The sequence below is a fragment of the Chamaea fasciata genome, unplaced genomic scaffold (assembly GCF_029207755.1).
Source record: "Chamaea fasciata isolate MVZ Bird 193981 ecotype frontalis unplaced genomic scaffold, bChaFas1.0.hap1 SCAF_2, whole genome shotgun sequence".
Classification (NCBI taxonomy): domain Eukaryota; kingdom Metazoa; phylum Chordata; class Aves; order Passeriformes; family Sylviidae; genus Chamaea; species Chamaea fasciata.
This window is the reverse complement of record NW_027094087.1, coordinates 101,032,378-101,054,837: the sequence shown is the minus strand read 5'-3', so window position 1 is coordinate 101,054,837 and position 22,460 is coordinate 101,032,378. Positions and strand designations below refer to the sequence as shown.

Below are 22,460 nucleotides of genomic sequence, written 5' to 3'. Positions count from 1 at the left end.
AGTATCCGAAGACACCACTGGTCTAAGCAAAACGAAACAAGCCTCTTCATCTACCCCCATTTCTTCGCAATTCTTTGCAAGTATTTCTCTACAAAACTATGCTCATCAAGTGCACTCATCACACCTTGCATCCTCAGGACGACCTGCTGTTTGTGGAATTCCTACAATTTGTCCCTGTCTTATCTTTTCAGTTATACTGAGAAGAGTTGTTGCTTAAAGCTCCAGCCTTTCCCTCTGGATGTGCTTTCCCCAGCTATGCCCTGGAGCCAGGCTTTTTTGTCTTTTCAGCAGTGCCTAGGTACCAAACCTCCAGCCTACATGCAAGGAACAGTTCTTAAACGTTTCGTATAAAATGAGTCATTGAAAATCCTGCCGTTTCAGAACGTGCTTCATTCCAAGCTATTGAAAAGTGTTAGAGGAGTGCCACAGCTTCAGCTTTCTGCCGTGGTAATAGTGAAGCTCATTTACACTACCAATAATCTGAACGGACTGAAGGTATGAATCTCATCGAAATGCAATGAGGGCTGCTAAATGTGCAAAGTCTGTGTTAACATTAGGGCTTAATGTAGTTAAGTCTGTTTTAAAGGTGAGGTAAACTTTACAAGAGAGAAGGCTGGTTTAACTCTGAACACGTTGCTCTCCAAGGAACGTGAAACAGTTTATTCGCAGCGATAGCTCCTTCCCCCGAGTCGGTTGCGTGCAGCCACCAAGTGTCCCCAAGCCTCGTCCCAGCGCAGCCGGCGCTGCTCGCCGCCTGCAGCCCGCGCCGGGCCCGCCTCACGCCGCGGGCGCTGCCGCAGCCCCGGGACCGCGCCCGCACCCGCGGGGCCGCCGGGCGGGAGGGGCTGGGGCCCCGCGCCGGCTTCCCTCGGCTTTTCGCAGCACCTCCCTCGCCTGCCTCCGCCCCCCGGCCCCTGCCCATCCCAGCTGCCGGGGCCGCCGGCGCGCCTGCTGTGCCCAGTGCTGAGCGAGCGGCGCGGCGGGGTGGGACGGACGGGGCTAGACGGCGGGGACAGCACGGACGGGGCAGACGGCGGGGACAGCACGGACGGGGCAGACGGCCGGGACAGCACGGACGGGGCAGACGGCCGGGACAGCACGGACGGGACGGGCGGCCGCCCGGCGCCAGGTGAGCGGCTGCGGGCCCGCGGGAGCAGAGGCGGCTGGAGGCGGGGGATTCCGGAGGGCGGGAGGGACCGGCATCCCGGCAGCTGCGGGAATGGTAGTCGCTCTGAGCCGGGTGGAGGTGAGCGGCTCCGCGGGGCCGGGCGGCAGAGGTGCGCGGCTCCCTCGAGATGGGCTTTCCCGCCGACTCTTCCTGCAGGGACGAGGGAGGTTGGGGCGGGAAGGTCCCGCGGGGGCGGGCGGAGGAGCGCCGGTCAGGGAGCTCTGACCTCCGCGGGCGAGTCCCGCGGCTCCCGCTTAGTCACGGATCCCCTCCCCTGGAGCGGCCCTGCGGATCTCGCCCTGCCGGGGGAGCGCGGCCCGGGGGGCCGAGGCGGAGGTCCCGCGGCGGGGCCGGGCCCGTTGGGACTCGAGCCGGGCCGGTGCGGGGCGAGGCCGCCGTGAGGGGCTCGGGCAGCGCGGCCGGGCTGCGTCCTGAGCGGCGCCGCGCTGCGCACCAGGTACCGCTCTCGGGGCTGCGGGTGGAGAGCTCTCCTTCAGCTTTCCAGCGTCAAGTGCTTCATCAGTCCACGGCGAGAAACATTTAGTAACGTGCTTAAATTGGCCCAAAAAGTGACTGATTCTGGTAGAGGCGTTGGTGGGGTTTGAATGCAGTTTAGACCAAGAGACAGGGTGGTGTCCCGTTGGGACAGTCTTGCTAAAGCGGGTCGGGGTTTGTTCTCACACCCGTTTTCTGTGGGAACGGGTGCTGATAAAAGTTTACCCTGCTTCTTTCACATACATTCTGCAAGAAAATTTGTATCGCTGAAAGTGATGTCTTTAGAGTCACCTTTTGTGCACAATAATTATTTCGAGTAGAGGTTTTTTGTTTGTTTGTTTTTGTTTTTGGGGTTTTTTGTTTGTTTGGGTTTTTTGGTCATGTTCCCTGGCTAAGTGTACTGGAAGCATCCTTTCTTGACTGGATTTATTTTTGCTTTGGAAGTACATAGTTTTCGTCATTCATGGGTAGTGTTTGTAACAGAACTGAACTCTGTTGCTTTTACTGTGTTATTTTCTTGCATCGATTTATGTGGAAGCAGGGAATAAACGTTTGTAAACTAACTCAAGGTGTGCTTATCCAGCAAATTAAATGTGTGACTGTACGAGCCTAGGCTGGTTTTGACTTACATGAAGTCACAGAATTGGTAAAGTTGGGAGGAACCACAGTGGGTCATCTGGGCCAACCTCCCTGCTCAAATCAGTTAGAGTAATGCTGGAGGTGTGTTGGAATGGGCTTCAACACGAACCAAAATAGAGTTTACAACCTCCAGATCTAAGACATATCAATCCCAAAGCACATTAGTTGTGTCTTCAGTTCTGTCACTTGTACTGAAAAAGTAAATCTGGTGTTATGTGTGTCTGCTCGGTACATGTTCCTCCCTTTTGCTTGCATAGGCAAACAGTGTACATCATCACTAGAAGAGAGCTGCACAAGCTGATATTCCTGTTCATAAGCTTTCTACCTTAAGAGTATTCCCAAGTGGAAAGCAGACTTCTGTAACTGTTTCCATGGGGGAAACAAGCAAAATTTGTTGCTCTGCTAAGTGACCAGTAGTGTGTTTGTTGAATTAAACTAAAGAACAAAAAACATGTCTTTGCTTAGGAGGATTTTCAAGTACTTGTCCTCACTGAGGACGCACACTTATAATTTAATGATGAAGACAAATCTCTGAAGCGGAATGCTGTGAAAGAAGATGCAGGAAAGAAATTGCACATAAACAAAATTTGCTCAGATAACAAACTGGGGCCACAAAATTGTCTGCTTACCCTAAGATAATGTTATGTCATTTCTACTATGGTACCGAGTGAACTAGTGTTGTTGGTGTCTTTATTAATATTACTTTTGTATCTTAAGGTAATTCTGTAGATCAAATGGAGTTTGTTAGCATGCTCTTTTTTCCTCAGTGCCTTCCAAATTTAATGTTAAACTTCTGTTTCTAATACACCAACAGAAACTGGCTCATATTAGGGCCAGTTGGAGAGAGATGAAGGACTGAATTCCCAATCTCAAATTAGTTACTCAGTTTATACAGTTTTTGTGCTGTGAGTGCTTTTAGTCAGGTCTTCCACTAGTAACTGTAGAGTGTTGGCAGATTGGGAAAGTTTGGGAGTTCATGGGAGTATAACTCTTGTTAAATTTGGACAATTTTTAGTTCTTAGTATGTAACATGATCACTGGCCTTGGCACATGCAGTTTAACTTTAACACTGACCACTACATTTGAGTTTTATGTTTTTTAGTGGAATATTAGATTAGATTATTTGAAGGCCAAAGTAAGGGTAGCTCATGCAAGTAATCTCATAGACTTCAACGTAAGAATTAGCATTAGTAAGTCATGTTACTTGGCCTGAAATGTTAGCTTTATGATAAATGGTAAGTCTACTAGTGGTTTCATACATCTAGGTTCAGTTAAAAGCTTTGCTCTTTTCTAGATGCAAGGATTTAGAGAATATTAATTTGTTGTTAGTGCTACTCAGCTTGTGAACATGAATGGAGTTGATAGTTTCATTTGGTGGACAGGTGCTCATGATTACGAGGGTCTTACTCTTTCCAGTCATGAATTCCTGGTGGAGGTACAATTTGGAAAGGCTCTATAATTGCTCTGTGAAAAAGATAGGCTTGCATAACTGTATGGTAGTTAATAGGACTCAATTACCTGGGAGTCTTGAATTCCTTTTGTGTCAAAATACCTTTGAAATGTATTGTTGTCCAGGATGGACAAAGGGTCTTTTGTAGCTGACAAAACCAAAGACAAAAAAAATCCATCTCAAACTCCTCCCTGCATGAGTCACATGGATTTGTCTTCCGCTGTGAGCTGAATATTTTGTATGCCACAGGTATTCAACCTGTGAGTACTACCTACATCAGATTGAGGACAGTTTTATTGCAGGTGTTATGCAGTGGAACTGATATGAGATTTTAGAAGTGTGTCTGGCAGTTCAAGTCCCAGACCTGGTGTTTTCTGTCTTTCTTTTATTGATGAGTTCTGTAGCACAGAAATATAAGTAGTGTTTGCCACAACAGCTGTTTTTCAGCTAGTGCCTTACAAAAATGTGATTTTATTGTTCTGCTCTGGGTCCTCTTCTGCTGGCTGCTTAAATATGGTGTTCTTAACAGTCATTGAAAAAGTATAGTTAGTGGCATGATTAGCTTATTTTTGTTTATTTTAAGAGAAAACTGTAGAATGTCAGTTATACTTAACTGAGACAGTACATAGAAAATAAATACTTCATAAAGTTCCTCAATCTACAAAAAATACTTTTTCAATCTGTAGAATTTATAGGAAATTACTAGAATTTATCACAGTATTTCTGTTTTCTGAAATTTGCATGAGTATCTCGAGTGATGTCTTGGTTTCCAAAAAAGAACAACCCCTCATAAGTTAAGCACTGTCTTCTCATTTATGGTGTTCCTTAAAGGAATCATTGAGGAGTAAAGGTCTCAGAGATCCATCAGAAGGTTTGCCAGAAATTGTCATGTTTGACAAGATGTGACACTTTTAGAAATGGCAGAATTACAAAGACAAGGAGTGATGTGATTATGATAATTTTGGAAATGTTATTGTGCACACACACAACAAAACTCATCATCTTTTACTGATGCTTTTAGTGGTCAAAATATTCTCTTAGTAAGTCCGTTTCTTTAGGAAAAAAATGGACTGTGCTCTCTGCCTGGATTTATTAGACATCTGGGCATGCCTGATTGTGAATACTGCTAAATTCCATGTTTAAGTTCAAAGTTCCCAACCAGACTTCAAACACCTTTGTTTCTTTTACACCAAATTAATTATGGACAAGCTGACTGAATGGGTTTCTGATGGGCTTCATGTTTTGAAGTGACTTTGTTCCTCCATTACTCAGTCATAGCATAGTCCATGTGTTCACATAAGCTGAATTAAAAATGTGTTCTTTTTTCACCCTCAATTATATTTCAGCAAGTCAGCAACGTGGTGATTGTGGTTTATTTCTGTGAAGGGCAATCGCTCTTTTATAGAGGTGGTGTTGGTGAAAAAAGCCATGTGGAGTGTAGCTGTACAAAGTAGAGTTTTTGAGCTGATACATTTGTGGGAATGCACACAGGAATGTTTCATATTTAAATAAACTTTTCTGAAGTTTCTTTCAAGTCACCTACTCACCTGTGTGATGGCTTTCAAGTGTTTATGAGCGTTTGCTATTGACTCTCTTGTTTCAGTTGTAGTAGTCTAACATGGGATCTGCTCCTCTGCAGACACTTACAGTGTACCCTGAGGAGGAGAAGTGCTAAAGGAGGCCCAGAATGCTGTTTGGGCATAACGCTGTTTCCTAGAATGTCTTAATAGAAGTTCTCTAAATTTACCCCATGTGGAGACTGAAGTGCCCACAGGACTGTATTTCCTTAGGCTGTGTAGGGTGGTGATGCTGTGTTCTTTATCAGAGTTTTAGTGGGACTTTGGAAGAAGCTTCCTTCAGTGGAGCCATCTTTCCAAACTGATGAGTTTTGTTTCTGTGGTACAAACTATTCGTTTTGGTCGCTGGGCTGTTGACTGAAAGAGTCTGAGGGACTGTTATAAACCAGCCCCACCCCCCATCCCTCCTCTTTCAACCTAAAACCTCCACCAAATATTGTGCTTCTTAGCTTCCAGAGAAATTTTAACAGGTCCAAGTGCAAGATCCAAGAGACCTGTTAAGTCCATCAAGTGAAGCTTACGATGAAATCACAGTATAATTTCTTTTTTAGGGTGTTGCTATTCAAGCCAAGAGAGCTTGGAAAGGAGAGTGGGGAAGAAAAGTGTAAACTGAGCAGAAACAAGTATTTATTTTCTATTTTCCTCCACTTACAGTAAGATGAAACTTTCAGAACTTTCCTTTTTTTATTTATTTTTTGAAAAGTAGGAAAATTGAAAGCATGAGCTGGACAATCTTCTTTTGGCGTGGCTGGTGCTCACCTGACTCCTCACAGCTTGCTTACATTGTTTACTGATATGAATATTCGAGGTTTTGAAAAGTCTTTGTCCTTCCCTCTTTCTCTCTGTGTCAAATTCAATCCTATAGCTGAATACAATGGTTTTTGAAAACTTTTTGTGTACTTTTTTGTGCTTATATCTCTGTATACCCTTTCTCATGGTTTTATATGGCTCAAGGTGCACGTGTAGTGTTCTTTTAATCTTTTCTGATGTGCCAACCTTTGTGTGGTCTTCTACTCTGCAGAACACATCTTGTTGTTCCCCCCACCCCCCCTCCATTAAACCTACATACTTCCATACCCCCCAAAAATATTAAGGAAAATGTGAACAACTTGTCTGAAGTTGAAATAATCAGACTTGTGGCAAACATAACTACTTTTATTGCATCTCTGCTTGTCGTGCTTCATCAGTACTTTGTAAACTCTTTTAAGAGGAAACCTGCTCAGGCATTGTCAGTGAAGGGCTTTTTAGTTTGCTCTAGAATTAATAGAGAGTGTGGGTAAAACTGTGCTCTTGAGGGAATACACCATGCAGAAAAGGATTTCCTGGATAGTGTAAAACTTTTGCGAGAGCTGGAGAAAGACCTCTTGCTTATGTCCCAGGTGGCAGTTGGATATGAGGAGGTGAAACGTTTCCAGTCTGGGTAAGAGGGTTCAAAACTTGCTTGTGGTTGTCCCCTGTCCTGTTTTTGCACTAGATAGAGCCCAAGTTGCTGTACAAGAGAATTAAGTACCAAAGTGCAGGTTTTTTTGTCCTTGAGGTCCATAATGGAGGGCCATCCAATAGCATGTTCCACTGCAGAATCCACTTACACAGGACTAAGTGATTAAGTGTGCACTTTTACATGAATCTAAGGGGAAATCTGTGAGTTGAACTGAAGGCAGACCTTGGCTTGCACACCTGTGCCTTTATAAAATGAAATGTATTAAAAAGTCCTTCTAATGCTAAACAAAAGAATGGATTTCTCAGAGAGTTCATCCTCCAGTTCTCTGAAGAACTCAATCAACCAGCTATGAATTTTGCAGATGACTGATGTCTGTGCTTAAGTGGCTTGTTGCTCTCTGTAAGCCAACTTATTAAAAAGAAAAATATTTAGTATCTTTGAAAGCAGTGAAGATTTATGTCAGGAGGAAGGTCCTTGAACTTGAACACACTACAATTACAGTCTTAGAAAAAGCTGGTATTTCACATAAAGTGACATATATGAACATGGTGACTATATAGAATGTAGTTTTTACAGATATGATTAACATTGGAGAAAATTAATGAAAAACAAATTATTATCAGACAGTAATAATCCTATTACTGTCCTCTGGAAAAACACATTAAAAACCCCCCATGGAACAACATTTTAAACTCAATGGTGCTACTTCTGCTGTTAAGTCAGTAAATTCTGTATGTGCCAAGATTTACTGTGACACAAGAGTTTCCAACATAAGCGTCCTCCCTATTACATCTAAGTTGCTTCAGCCAAAATTTAAAAATAACGTTGAAACTTTACTGTGTTTTGGTTCTAGTCTGGAAAATATAAGGAATTGATGGAAGAAGTCTACAGTCTTATATTTCTGAAAGGAAAGACATCAAAAAGTTTTCATACCTGGGCAGTATGATGTGTTTCTCTTCCTCATTTCAGCATTTTATCACCTGGTATAGACTTGAATAAAGCAGAAAGTCACAGAAGTGCAGCCAGAAGCTTCCTATGCATTATTATCTTCCTCTTCAGCAGTAGCTTCTATAAATTTGGGAAATATTTTTATTGAAATCCAAAATCTTAGCCGGGGATGAATACAGCAGACAGAATGAGACCCAAAGACTATGGATGAAATAAGTGTGGCTTGAACAAAGCAGTTTGAGGTGCAGCAGTAGACAGCATGGTTGGAAGTAAATGAATGATTGCTTTGGGCCGTGGTTTCCAACATAAGTTTCTGTTACCAGCTGTTCATGCATTGGCAGTGAGAACCTGCTCTGGCTAAAACTTAGCGTAAAAGAACTAATAGTTTATTAAATGTTAGAGACTGCCAGTAAATATGTATTTTCAACAGGAGTTGTGAAATTTGGATGTGAAATTTTTCCTAAAGTGATTTAGCAAAATACGTTACAGAACCCAGCTGCTGTACTTATGTTTTGCACTTTCTTCATCTTTAATCCTATGAAAATATATCTGCTGTACTACAAGGCAAGCAGTTGCTGAAGGTAAGTGCTAATTGTCTTGGTATGTCACCTATGAGTGCACACTTGGAAAGTTGTAAAGTAAAATAGTAGGGCATGAGCTAATTATTATCAATGATAGGAATACAGACTCCTTTTTTATACCATCTTCCTGTCTTTGTTTCCACTAATTCTTTAATTTGCAAAGAGTGCGATATTAATGCAGAACTGCAACATGTATAACACAACAGACAAAAAAAAAATCCAGTTTTTCAAAGTATGTTTGTTTATTTGTTTTAAGAAAAGCACTGTCAATTATAATTTGACTTTCAAATTAATAAGATAGTGTCAAGTGTTGTGAGACCTGGGTACAAGGTTGTCGTTGGTCAAAATAAGACGGTCTTCATGGACATGTCTTCAAACAGGACATAACAGATTTATGACTGAGCTTTTAATTTCTGTTTTCTGGATTTTATTTTTTTCTGCTGACCATAAAGAAATATTTTATATTGTCATCTATTTCAGACACTTAGCTCTTTGTGAATAGAACCCATTTAGTTGTAACTGAGAGAGTGAAGTCAGCTGGTTACATCTTTACCTGTAGTCTGTGCATAGAATTCTTTTCCACACTTGGGTGGCTCAGTAGCTGTTGTAACTCATTAGATTTGCTTGATATTCATGTGAAAATTTTTCATCCTGCTGCAAAAACTGTGCATAATTTTGCTGGGCTCCCTGAGTCACGCCGTATTCATCTATTATGAAGAACAATACAAATGTTCATTTGAACACATGAGCAAATGAATAACAAACAGAAAGAATCCCTTATGCCTAATTCTGTAATGTCCACAGCTATATATCTGCAATTATATTACTGTTCAGGATCATTAAGAGTAAAGATTTAGGATTCTAATACAGAAAAGGGCTTAAATAAGTTTAAGTAGAACATAATGGCCAAATGTTTTATATATATATATATATACCAAAGATAGCAGCATGTTTTTCTTTGGTAGTGTCTAAACAACATTGTTACAAAAAGGAACACAAATGTTATTTTCCCAGCTCTTTTAATTGTATATTTTATCTGGACATGGGAACAAATCTTGAACTAGTGTAACTGTCCAAAGTCTTGCAAAAAGTCTGTTGAGCTGTGACCATGTCAGTATTTCACTTTATACATTTACTCAGTTTTCTGCTATCTGGATTTTATTGCTTTTCCTGGGATCATTAATTTTCATTCATAGCTTTGAATAGTTTTTGAGTTCTTGATGTGACTGTGTTCAGTCAACAAGAAGCTTTGACTCTGTCCCTACTCGTCTTGCTAGGCCCATCTGTGGAAGTGAGAGCAATGTCAAAAAAACCCACATGAGATAAAAACCTGAATGTACAGAAAGTATTTATTACAGCCTTTTGTTTAAACACTGGACAAATATTAGCAAAGCTCACTCTGAAATGCCAGAGTTGGAGGAAGGTCCATTCAAACTCCTCAGGGCTACAGAGTGCTCAGACAGGGCTGCAGTCAGTACCAGGAATTTCTTGGCTCCTGTACTCAAATTTAGACTTTTGTAATGCATTTTTATTTCTGGGGGATGGGACACTAACATCATTGTCTAATGAGCTCTGCCAAACAAAATAGAAGGCATGCTTGGTGGTTCAGGAGTAAACATCTGTCCTAGTCAGCTCATTTCGTGTCTATGTGTTTGCAGGACTGAGGCTTAAGGAGAAAACCAAAAGCAGGGAATGTAGGAGTGTTCTGAATCACCATCATCTGTGACACAAAGCAAGCAGCTTGCCTCGTTCCTTGCCAGCATCAATGGCTACACTTGTGGATGCCACTGAGTATTTTTGGTCTCCATCCCATTCACATTTCAAATCTTGGTGTCTAGGTAGTAGAGAAAAGGGATGCTGGAAGCTGTGTTTGTTTTGTTGTCTAAGTAGATCACTATGGATGGATGGTTTAGTGTACAAAAGATTTCCCCATAAAAGGGAAGAATAGATATTATAGATATATTATAGATATAATCTACAGCTTGGTTTTGCTGGGAGGTGACCTAATTTGAGACTAGACTGGGAAACGTAAGTAAGCAAAGAAAGGAAAAGTTCTTGGATGAGTGTTTCTTTTAACCCTAGGAAATGACATTGTAAATGCACAGTCCTTGAAGTTGTCAGATATATTTAAGCACAACAATTTTCATTATCAGGTTCTTAGGTTAATTAATTTAATTCTGCTACTTAGGTTGCTGATGGAACAACTTTATTAATACATAATTTTTAGGTGTTCACAGAAGCGAGCTGAGGTTTGAACCTGTTTCCTGGAGATCTTTAGAAAGCTAGCCCACCACTGATATTTCTTGCCTTTTTAAACTTGTTTTTGTTTGGTTTTGATCTGTGCCTGCATAGGATTTTGTATATTAGATACGACCTTTGTTTTAGAATATGATTTATTTTGACAGCTTTTTTTATTTCTTAGAAATATTGCATGTTGCATAATTCTTGAAGACACAGGCAACAATGTTGCAGTGCTATTAACTTTTAAAAAGCCTTTGCTTTATCCTTTCTGTGTTGTTTTATGGTTATAATTTATTTGCGTGTATGTTTAATCAGTTTCTGAAGTTACAATTACTCAACAACTTCACTGTTTCTTAGTTTATTCCTGTGGCACTTCCCTTGCAGAGTTCAGCCCATAGTAACCATTGTTAATTAAAAAATATTTAGATTTGTGTGAATGCTTTCAGACAAATTAGGTTTTAGCCCTAACCTTGAAAACATTTAAAACTCTGTGAAGAGTTCACCATTTAATGATGCCTGAAAAGAAGGGAAGCTACTGCAGCCTGACACAGCAGGAGCAGGAGTACAATGCAGTTTGTAAGCAGTGTGAGTGCTAACCAATGCACCCAACTTGTGATGGCCAAGTTAAACTTCCGGTGTCAGACAGAATGCTCTGAACTACCCTAAAGCTGATACGTGGAAAATATTCAATATGTAAAGTTTACTGCTTTGCATGTTTCAAGAGTCAGCTACAGAATCACTTGCCACTATGTATCTAAACTTTTTTATGTAAGAATAATTGTGTGCAAAAAGCACCTGTTTCTTTCAGCGTGCAAAATACTCAGATGCACCTTTTTTTGGAAAGATCTTAAAAGAATTACTTCACAGAATGATATCTCTTACAATAGGAGGCAAATTCTTTTTCCTACACATTTTCTTTTTGTCCTATTGTTCACATTAAACAATCATCACTAGGAAGAAAGGTGGGCAAACCAGGTTTTCATTATGTTTATGAACTTGCTGCCCACAGTGATTTGTGGCATTTGTCTTTTTTTTTTCCCCAGTAGCTTCTTGCTTTGATAATGAGATGAAGATTGGGAATCAAAATCTTGCTTCTTACTTAGTTCACAGTGTTGCTGTTAAAGTGTCACATGAGAGAATGTGTGAGCAGTGGACTGAAGAGATGCTTTCTTGTGTACTTACTGAGATTATTAAAGCTTTTGGATAACCTCTCCATGCTTGCTGTGTCAGATTTTGATTGGGTTTTTTGTTGTTGTTGTGTGCAAATCTTTTGGAGGAGGGTTGTTTGTTTGTTTTTCCAATGCTGAAAGTCTTATTTGTGCAAGGAGTCATGGCCATGGTCTGATGTATTTGCAGTCTTTGGAGAATTAGAGCTTGGATAGGGGTTTTTTTGGTTTTGGGTTATTTTTTTTTCCTTTCAGCAGATATCTTTCTTACTTGTGTCTTGGCAATAAACAGAGTATCCATATTGCATTTCTGTGCAATATATACCCAATAGTATAAAAGGGTTGAGAAGATTTATGTTCATGTTGGAAACATATTTTGTCATAGTGTTCACACACCTACACATTTTCTAGTCGTTGTGGTTTATTTATTTATCTGTTTCTTCTAGAATGGTTGCCTGGGGAAAACAGCACTGCTGTGTTGGCAGAATACAGGACATTTTCTTGAGATTCAGGATTGTTCAAGCAGTCCTTCTACTTCAGTTGTTCTTGGCTACAGCTAGCAAAGGTAAGAGAATTTTTTCCCAATTTGTCTAGTGTTGGTATTCCAAATAAATAACATTAGTCTTGATGAATAGGACTTTTGAATATATTCAAACAGGCAAGTTTTTGCCTCTTGAAATCAAGAGGAAAAACTCATTAACAAGAAATGAAACAGTTGGTGCTTTCCATTTTGGATGCTTTTTATGATTTCATAAAAGTCTTTGGTAGTAACTTCTTCTAGGCTGTGGATGAGGAGAGAACCAAAACACAGTTTTTAATAACAAGACAAATTATTTTATTGCTGGGGTTTTTTTGAGCTGGAGGTGTTACTATTTTCAGAGCATGCTGTTACATCCTTTACACTGCTCTTACAAAAACACCACAAGATCCTTTGAGCTTTGCTCTATTTAGGGCTTGTGTGTGTAGAACATCTCCTGCATTGATCTTGGTTATGGATCTGAGTATGCCTAAGGAAAAGGTAGTAAGGTCCAAAACATGTAACAGAAATGAGATATTTGAACTTGGCAGTTTATGCACTTTATGTAACAGTAAATGAAAAATAAATTCATAAGGTTCTTGTGGATAAACTGACATGATGATAACTTCTGTGTGAGGTTAAGTAGAATAAAGTGAGGTAAAACAACTTCTGTTTTTTCATGGCTGTTCTGTAAACTGATGGTTAGTCTGTTCCTGCTCTGGACCTCAGCTAATAAAGATAATAGTGCTTGTCATTCATAAAGCTTCCTTATGTCAATAGTGTGTAATGCATTTATTGTGTTAATAGTGTGCTTAGTGTATTAAAAATGTGGAGGTTTTTTTGCTGTATACTTAATGGCTAGTTTCAGAAGCTGCTTTCTGTGTCATGGCATGTTATTTTACTCAAGGTGAGAACTTCTTGCAGTTCAGATTTACTGCCTGATTTTTTTTAAATTTAAGTATGCCTGCTTAACGACGTTGTACAGCCAGTGAGGTTTCATAGGTTACAGACTAGGCTAGTTTTGACTCCAATTCTCTAGATACAGTAACTTTTACAAAATGTTTCTATTGGGACAGAATCTGAGATTCAGGTGATAAACCTGCTACTAAGATGGAGTGGTGTTAACCGCTTGTACTTTAAATAGTGAAAAGGACAGAGCTGCTCAGCAGATGGACAGACGCCATGGAAGAGTTTTTCCAGGGAAAATTCAACTGTATCTAAAGTTCTGAGGAAGCAAGCAAAGAGGGATTTCACTTTTCACCTTTGTATTACTTACAACTGTCAATAATCATCAAGGAAAGCTAAACTGACACAAGAGTGTGTTTACATTTTCCCCCTGTTTTATTGAGGTTCTTTGATTTTAGGCTGTCAGCAGTTAGTACTGACAGCAGCATCTCTACTCAGTTCTCTCCTCATCTGAGGTGCCAAAGTATGTTTGTGCTCTCCAAAAAATATGAAGAGAAAAGAATTTCCCGTGTTCTTTTTGATGCTCAGGATTCTGGATAATGTGATGTTGTTTATCTCCAGCTAAACAAATAGAACTATGAATGAACAGGAGGGATGAAATTGATTTTGGGGAAACAGTTCTTAGCTTCAGATTTTCAAAATATTCAACAGAATCAAGTGACCCACATGTAGAAGGTTTAGAGTTTTAGACTTCTATAAAAAACAGTCATGAGCTCTAGATGGAATATGTGAGTGTATGAGAGTCTTTTGATGTCATTTGAATGGACTGTAGCCAGCCAAATGTGTGACAGGGGGCAAACACTTGCAAGGAAGTTAATAACTATTGTTACTAGTTAAAAGCCAGATTGTGCAGACCCGTAAGTTTGTGACTATTTTTTTTCAAGAGAATACTTGACTGTATTAATGCTCAACTGTACTGATCCAGTGGTTGTTAGTAATATAAGGAAAATAACGCTGGTTATGTACTGAGAGAATCTGTTCCTGTAGGTCTAATTCTTAGTACCTACAGTTGCTATCTCTTGTAAAGATACCAATTAATTCTGTCTAAAAATGTGTAGAAAAAAGAAAGAGATGCATTTTTGGTTTATGTTGTCATTCTAAGAAAGTTGATTTTAAACATTTGGAAGTATGTGCACACATTTCAGAATTTCTTTTAGGGCTTAAGAGAACATGCTTATTAAGTACATGCTTTTAGTTTTAGTGAGGGAAAAACCCCCAGGTTTTGCATCTCTTAGTGATAAGTGTAGTAAGAAGAAAAAATTTGCATTTCCGAAAAGGTTTATGTGCCCAAGTAGAGCAAAAAACATTGAAAAGTTGGCCCATATTACTATTGAATGGAATTTCCTTCACTCCAAATTTTGGGGGTTTTTGATTTTTTAAATTAGTTATTTATTTTTTCCTGTTTTTTTCTTACTCTGGAGCTGTTGGAAGCACTTTCCACTATGGTCCCTTTTCTGTGCTGTGGTGATAAAGGTGTGTTCATGGCTACTTTTCTGAATGTGTTGTATTGTCTGGATGCAAGGAGACTACAGGAATGCCTCTGTTAGAGCACAGGCAGTTCCAGCTCCTCAGTTCCATGGTCCAATGTGGGTCCCAGCCACCATTGCTGGAGAAAACCCTAACAGATCTTCCAAAGGCTTTACTGTAATGTCATCTTCTGCTTACAGTGTATCCACCCACATGTCAAGGAGACTTAGTCAAGCTAATACTGATAATTAATTTCTAACGTAATGCTGTACTGCACTCACTTGGAACAACAAAGTGCATTTTCTGACAATGATTATGATTTTCTTTCTGCTTTTTCAGCATTCTCTGGGTAGATAAAGCATATTAAAATCTCCAGCCTTTCTTGTAACAATTCAGATAGTATTGGTATCTATTCTTTTAATTTTGGCATCCCTTTTTGGCATTTTTTATGTTTAGAGCAAAGTGGGCCAGCTTTCCAGTTTCCAGAAGGCTAGACCTTGGAAAAGTGGAAAAACTTTTCTTAGTTTAAATTAATTCTTCAGGCCTTGCATATTGATCAACAGCAGTCTTTTTGGATTATATAAAGACCAGGAGAATCATCAACAGATTCATTTCATTTTGCATAATTTCTACCTGTTGGCTACCTGTTTTACAATTGTTTTCATCTATAAGTTTGTGTCCACTCTGGCTCCCTTGAAGTGATAACTCCCATTAAGAATGTAATAGACTTTAGCACCCCTTTAATCCACTATTGGCATATCAACACTGATTTAATGCTTAACATGAAATCAAGCCTCTCTCAGAATTTGTTCATTTCCAAAACCAAGTCTGCTGATGATACTTGAAGTTTTGATTAGTATTTTTGCTCAGGAGTGGAATTCCAGTCTGTCAATTTGGGTAGTTAACAGTGACTTCCAATTCTGAAGCTGTGTCAGGAAACTTCCTTTACCAGTCAACTGGCCATCTCTGCATGCTCAAGATTGCTTACAGGAATTTTGGAGTCTATATGAGTCACATAAGTATACTTCTGACATATACTGTCTGAGGAACAGCTGCTCCATCAAGTCTTTCAAAACTTTCAGCAAAAATTCTACTTAATAATGAAAGACTTGAGCAATTTTTTTTTTTTTGTTTGGTAAGACTGTGTCACCAGTGTTGGCATGTAACTAGCTGGCTATTTCCCCTATAAAATTAGTTTCCTTGTGATCTGTCCATGCTGTAAGGTGGAGATCTGTTTTAATTTTACTTTAAAAGGTAAGTATGAGCTTACCATTTTGAAAAATCTCCTATTCTGTGACACTTTCCCCTCCCATCCAGTCTTCCTCATCCATCTTTTAAGTAATTTTAAAAATTAGTTTTCCATGCTGATGTGTTCATAGCTGAGTATCCCAGATTTTGCTTTCAGACTCTGACAAGTGGCCAAACTGAATGAGAGAATTTATGCTGCAGGCTTAAGCAGGGGAGGCTTGCTGTTGGGTTAAGTATTTCTTTCTTCTCCTTTGTTATTTAGAACCAATCTAAGTATTAACTCACCATTCAAAATCCACTGTCTGCTAGTTAGGATTTTCAACTAATTTTAGCCTGTACCCAGAGAGGTTTTGTTTTGTCTGTGGCCTTGCATGGCACTTCTATCACATATGCTGAACTTCAGTAGTGATTCCAGGCTGTGAAAAATGCCTGCAAGCTTCTGCTAGTAAGCATCACAAAGAGTCTGGAATTTATAGGATGCAACAAGAATAGGTATCAATGACTTTCCATGAAACTGGATTGATGTATTTCCTGTTTCAAACATTTCTGGTGGCTTGTTCCTATCAAGTTGCGCATGGAAGTTAGGAACATTCACCTTGTTTTTCCTTGTTGCTATTGAAAAATAGCAACAAAAAATTTGAGAGCCTGGGGGTCAAAAGACAGAAAATTTGTCAGAACTGGCCTGATTGAAAGCTGGTTCTCCGGTTGCATGAGAACATTACTAAAGAACTGGCTGTGATCTTGACAGCTAACTAGGACTATGAGCATAACCTACCCTGGAAAAAAAATCCTGATCCAAGTTGCCTGGAAGTTTGTCTTCTTACAGAGGAGCTAATGGAAAAGGTTTTTTTCCTATGTTGAGCGATCTTTTCCTGCTTTCCAACCTTGACCAAACATGATTAATCCCATACATCCTCTGGAGCCTACGTAAAAGCTCTGCATATATTGATACATAATTACCTCCTTAAAGGTGTCAGTAATGTGTTCTCTTGCACCGGCTGAACATCTGACAGGCTGTTTCATTTTTCTGTTGTTCCATTTCATGTTCCAAAGGAACTTTTTCTTATTTTGTTGCTGCTGTGTGCACCATAAAGCAAGCAACCATGATAATGATTATGTGATTGAAGTGTGCAAAATTCCACAAAATAAGAGTCAGCTCTTAACAGTTTACATCTATAACTACAAATGCCTGTCCTTTTCTGTACCGGGACAAGGAAGGAAACGAGGCATCTACAAGAACTGAACAGTTATGATCAAGGTTCAGTGTTTGGGGCATTGTCTGGAGCGACTTGTTTTATAGGGAAGGTGCCTGTTGGACCTGCTGTTTAGGAACAGAGAGGGTTGGTGGATGATGTGGTGGTTGGAGGCCTCAGCAATCACAAAATGATTAGCTTTCGATTTTTTTGAGACTTTAGGAGGGGAGTCAGCAGAGCTGCTACCTTGGACTTCTGGAAGGAAAACTTCGGCATGTTTAGGGCACTGGTTGATGGCGTCCCTTGAGAAGCAGCCCTGAAGGGCAAAGGAGTCCAGGAAGGCCGGACATTCTTCTTCAAGGAAGAATTCTTAAAGGGGCAGGAGCAGGTCATCCCCTGCTGAAAAATGAGCCAATGGGGAAGATGACCAGCCTGGCTGAAGAGAGATCTTTGGCTGGAACTCAGGAAAGAAGAGTTTATGACCTTTGGAAGAAGGGGCAGGAAACTCAGGAGGATTACAAGGATGCCTTAAGTTTAGGCAGGGAGAAAATCAGAAGGGCCAAAACCCAACTAAAATTTAATCTGGCAACTGCCATAAAAGTCAAAAATGTTTCTATAAATACATTAGCATCAAAACGGCTAAGGAGAATCTCCAGCCTTTATTGGATGAAGTGGGAAATGCAGTGACAAAGGGTGAGGAAAAGGCTGGTGCACTTCATGCTTTCTTTGCCTTAGTCTCAGAATACCCAGGCCCCTGAGCTGGAAGACAGGGATGAGGAGCAGAATGAAGCCTCAATTGTACGAGGTTCAGCAACACCAAGTGCTGTGTCCTGCACTTGGGTCACAACAACCCCATGCAGTACTAAAGGCCTGGGGAAAAGTGGCTGGAAAACTGCATGGCAGAAAAGGATCTGGAGGTGTTGATTGACAGCTGCTGAACCTGAGCCAGGGTGTGCCCAGGTGGCCAAGGAGGCCAATGGCACCTGGCCTGTGTCCGCAATAGTGTGGCCAGCAGGAGCAGGGCAGTGATTGTCCCCCTGTGCTCAGCACTGGTGAGGGCACATCTCAAATCTAGTGTTCTGTTTTGGGCTCCTCATTTCAAGAAAGACATTGAGGTGCTGCAGCGAGTCCAGAGAAGGGCAACAGAGCTGGTGAAGGGTCTGGAGTACAAGTCCTCTGACAAGCAGCTGAGGGACCTGGGATTGTTTAGCCAGGAGAAAAGAAGGCTTGTGGGAGACCCCATTGCTCTCTACCTTAAGGGAGGTTCTAGCAAAATGGGGCTCAGCCTCTTCTCCCAAGTAACCAGGGACAGAACAAGAGGAAATGGTCTCAAGTTGCATTGAGGGAGGTTTGGATTGGATAGTAGGAAACATTTCTTTGTGGAAAGGGTTGCTAAGTATTGTGCCAAGCTGTGGAGGGAAGTGGTTGAGTCCATCCCTGAAGGTGCTCAAAAGATGTGTAGATGTGGCACTTGGGGACATGATTTAGTGGTGGACTTGGCAGTGCTGGGTTGACAGTTGGGCTTGATGATCTTGGAGGTCTTTTCCAGCCTGATTGATTTTGTGATTCTACATGGTCATCCTTGGTCTTGTGCATAAGTTTCATGTCAAAGCTTTCATGAGCAGCTAGGATTTATTGACTGCCTCCAAATTTGTCACTTCCTCACCACAAAAATAAATCCAAAGAAGTAGGTTGCAAGATTGTTTCTTAATGTGTTGTTTTGAAATCTCCTCAGAAAATGCCTAGAAACAGTACTATATGGAAGGGTAACTTTTGTATAAAAGATCTATTTTAAGACTAAATCGTTTTACTAATCATCTTTTCTTTATTTAGATCAGGAGGATTTCCTAGGGCGATACAAAGCTGTCTTTAGGACTCCATGTCAAGATCCTTGGAGTATGTCTTCAAGAATTTCTCTGCATCCTTTGAGAGAATTCCTTGTCTGTGTGCACCTCAAGCTGTATTCCTCAAATAGTCCATGGACAGCATACGTATATGCTGAAAAAACTCTTCACACCAATCTCTCTGCAAATAAGTATGATCTTGGACTTACAGGAGATCATGGTAAATTGAAGATATGGTTGTTTGGAAAACAATTAAATTCTACAATAAGACTTCGTAAAAACATTTGGAACCAAATATGTATCCAGTGGAAAAGTGACAATGAGGAGATGAAGGTATTCATAAATGGAACAGAAAAATTACGCAAGAAACTAAATGGGAAAGTTAATTTGCCTGGAAAAGGCCAGTTTTTACTTGGATGTTCAAAGCTGCAAGGTCCAGCTGCGTCACCTCGCCAGGGTATGACTGGGGAGCTGTACCTGTTCAGAATGTGGGACAAGGCAAACATAACACAATCTAAGGACTGCCAGGATAGTGGTGTTATACGCTGGAGAAAGGAGGATTGGACCTATAACACAACAGTAGAAGAGGATAACTCTTTACAGTGTGGTAAGTTGCGCTGCATTGCTTTTGAAATAGTAATTCAGTCAAAAAGTTGATCTGAGTGTGTCTAGCATTTCTCTTCCAGATTTTACAAAGTCTTAGTCTATTAATCATTTCTGGATAAATTCTTGATGAGCTCATGTGAGGACCTGGAGCTTTTCCCAGTTTTTATCCAAATAAAAAGGTATAGCATCAGTCCTTTAAAGACTTTCAACTTACTTCAACTTTTCTATCAACTTTTGTAATATGAGAGCGGGATGCATCCAACTGAAACTCCTTGGAGTATTAAAGCATGTATCAATGTCATTTTAAAATAATTTATTTACACCTCTCCTATTCAGGGAATAAATCAGAGGAAAGCACTGCTGGTTTTCATTCTGCACATTTGCTGGGCCAGAATTTCAATGAGTGCAACTTTTCACTGCTTTGCTGGTGCAAGACAACATGTTCAGCTGGTAGGGTCTACATCTGCAAAAATTATAGGAGGATCCAATTTCTTCTTTGAGAGTATCAGTAATGTCACGTTTATTAAAATGATGAAATGGTTTCTCACACATTTCTCAAAATTCCCCTCTGACCTGAAAAAGATCCATAGAAACCTTTGAATCAAACCAAACCAAGATTTTCTTTTCAGAGAAATTGAGTTCAAGCAAGAGAATACCCTGTAGCTGTTGTCCAATTGGTGTCTCATTGGCAGTGATTCGTTGTATTAATAAGTCTAGATTTACTTAGCATCTCTTTTCCTGCCTTTCTTTTTGTTGACTCTTCTGATTCTTTTACTTTAGGTTTTATAATTTATTTCTGAGAAAATTTTTTGAATTAACAAATTTTTTTTTCCTTAACCATTTGAGGTCTAATGAGGATCAAAATCCTGATTGGGGTAAGATTCCCACACATGCACAGCATTTAAAGGTATGCTGCTCAACTTAACTGAGTGGCTCAGTCCCCAGAAGTGGCTGGGATTACCTTTGCAGTAGTTACATATTTCATGCATCTGAAGATTTGCATAAGTGCAAAAAAGCACATATCTGACTGCTTCTCACTTTGTGATGAGGCTGATCACATTTCTTGGACTAATAGTTCTCAGTTGTTGCCAGACGGACATGAAAAGATCACACTCACACTGTCAAGTTGTGAGAACAAGAAAGAAGGAAGTTCATTTGGGTTTTTGACTTATGTAGTCTTTGGAGTTTGATCAGGGTTTGGGGGACTAGGTTGACATCTCTTTGACCTCACTGGTCAACCTAGAAATCCATCAATTTGTCCTTCCCCCAGGAAGGAATGCATAATTTACAAAACATCACTCTTTGTTTATGTTACAATGGGTGTGAAAACTCCAGTACAAAATGTAAACATCAGAAGACTGAAAAATCAGGGCTACACTCAGTAGTGAACTTTTAGATCTGAGTTAAAGATGAAAACCTTGCTTCTTCCAGTGACAGTCTTCTTGTCCTCCTGCTTGGTGTGGCCAGTGCATGCTGAGCAGGTGTAAATACTGCAGGCAGGGCCAGAGAGGGAAGGAGGCCATGCACTTGGTGCATTGCTGGCCTTCCTTGTACATTCTTCATGTTTCTTTGATAATTCCCCTCTTGCTAAGAGTGAGAAGTAGCATAACAGCTATGATACAGAGAGAAGAGTGCGGGTTGAATGTCTCTCACTTTACAGATCACCTCCTGGTGTTTCAAAATACGTAAGTGAAGAAAGATGTGCTTACTATTCCATATTCTAACCTTGGAAAGTTTTTTTATCTTGCTCCTTGATGAATGATTCCTCTGTAGCTACTTTAATGTGGACAATATGAATGATATCACTCTTGTCTCTGTATAATCCAAGAAAAAAGTCTACTAAGTAATCTAAAGTTTGGGGTGATTTAAGAGAACAAATACACAAGAAAGTAAATGAGTTTAAAGCACTAAATCCTTGAAAAGAAACTTTATTCACTTTTAAGCACCAGCTCTTCAGCTGTCATTTTTACGTGTGATTTTTTAAAGTTGACTTCAGTAATAACTTCACAGTGAAATGCACTGTTTAAACATTAATCATTTCAGTTACACATTAAACAGTAACTTTCTTAATCCAAATACAAATATCCAAACTGTTACGCTGTGCACTTATACAAGGAGCATAGATATGATGGGATATCTTTAACAAATTTCAATGAATAAATAGATGATTTAACTGTAAGGGGCATAACTGTAAGTAGTATCACTGATGATAAAGCACTGCTGTCTCATTTGTGATACTGGTGCTGTAACTTCTGGCCTGTTGCTTTTAGTTGCTTTTTATCCTAATTAAAATTCAGTCAGTATATTGTGGCATTTTTGATTTCTATAAACTGTCCTGTCCAACCTTCAAGATTAAGATGTTGCCTTCTCTTTTTCACATACTCTTTTGACTTTGAATAGTGCTGAGCCCCTGCTACTGGTGTTACTGGAGGGGATTTCCACACTTCTGGGTATAGAGCGATTTAATGCTGATGGGGAAAATGGGAAGTGCCCTGCTCAGAGTGACTATTTTGCCTCTGCATTCTCAAGGAAGAGGAGAACTTCAGTTTGGGGTTTTATTCTAGTGTGCAGATGTGGACAGCAGAAGGTAGGTTTTAGGCCCATGTAATCCCATTTAAAGATTTCCCTCAGATGGCAGGATCACCTTTCCTGGGAGGGAGGGTGGAGTCTCAAGGCTTTACATCCTCAGGAAGTGGAAATGCAGCTGTCACTCATCCACTCATCCAGTCTGCATCCCAGTCTGTTGGTACCAAGCCTTGGTATGTGTTACTTTGTTGACTGAGTGGATCATGAAAGCAGAAGATGAAAAAGTAAATTAATTGCCCCAATGCCATTTTTTTTCCCTAAAACTGTAAGGACAGACTACTAAAGAGACCTCTGGAAGCTCTTGAAGGAAATGTGATGGGAAAAAAT

The 22,460-nt window shown here is 40.2% G+C and overlaps 1 protein-coding gene across 1 annotated transcript in view; it reads left to right on the top strand.

The window, feature by feature from the left end:
* Positions 1–1,054: 1,054 nt before the first annotated feature.
* The window catches only part of ADGRG2 (adhesion G protein-coupled receptor G2), a 54,704-nt gene continuing 33,298 nt past the window's right edge, over positions 1,055–22,460 (top strand). The window contains exons 1-3 of the mRNA XM_066176902.1: positions 1,055–1,129; positions 12,153–12,271; positions 18,931–19,548. Of these exons, the coding sequence (XP_066032999.1) occupies positions 12,154–12,271; positions 18,931–19,548 (736 nt within the window). The 5' untranslated portion in view covers positions 1,055–1,129; position 12,153. The remainder of the gene's footprint in view (positions 1,130–12,152; positions 12,272–18,930; positions 19,549–22,460) is intronic.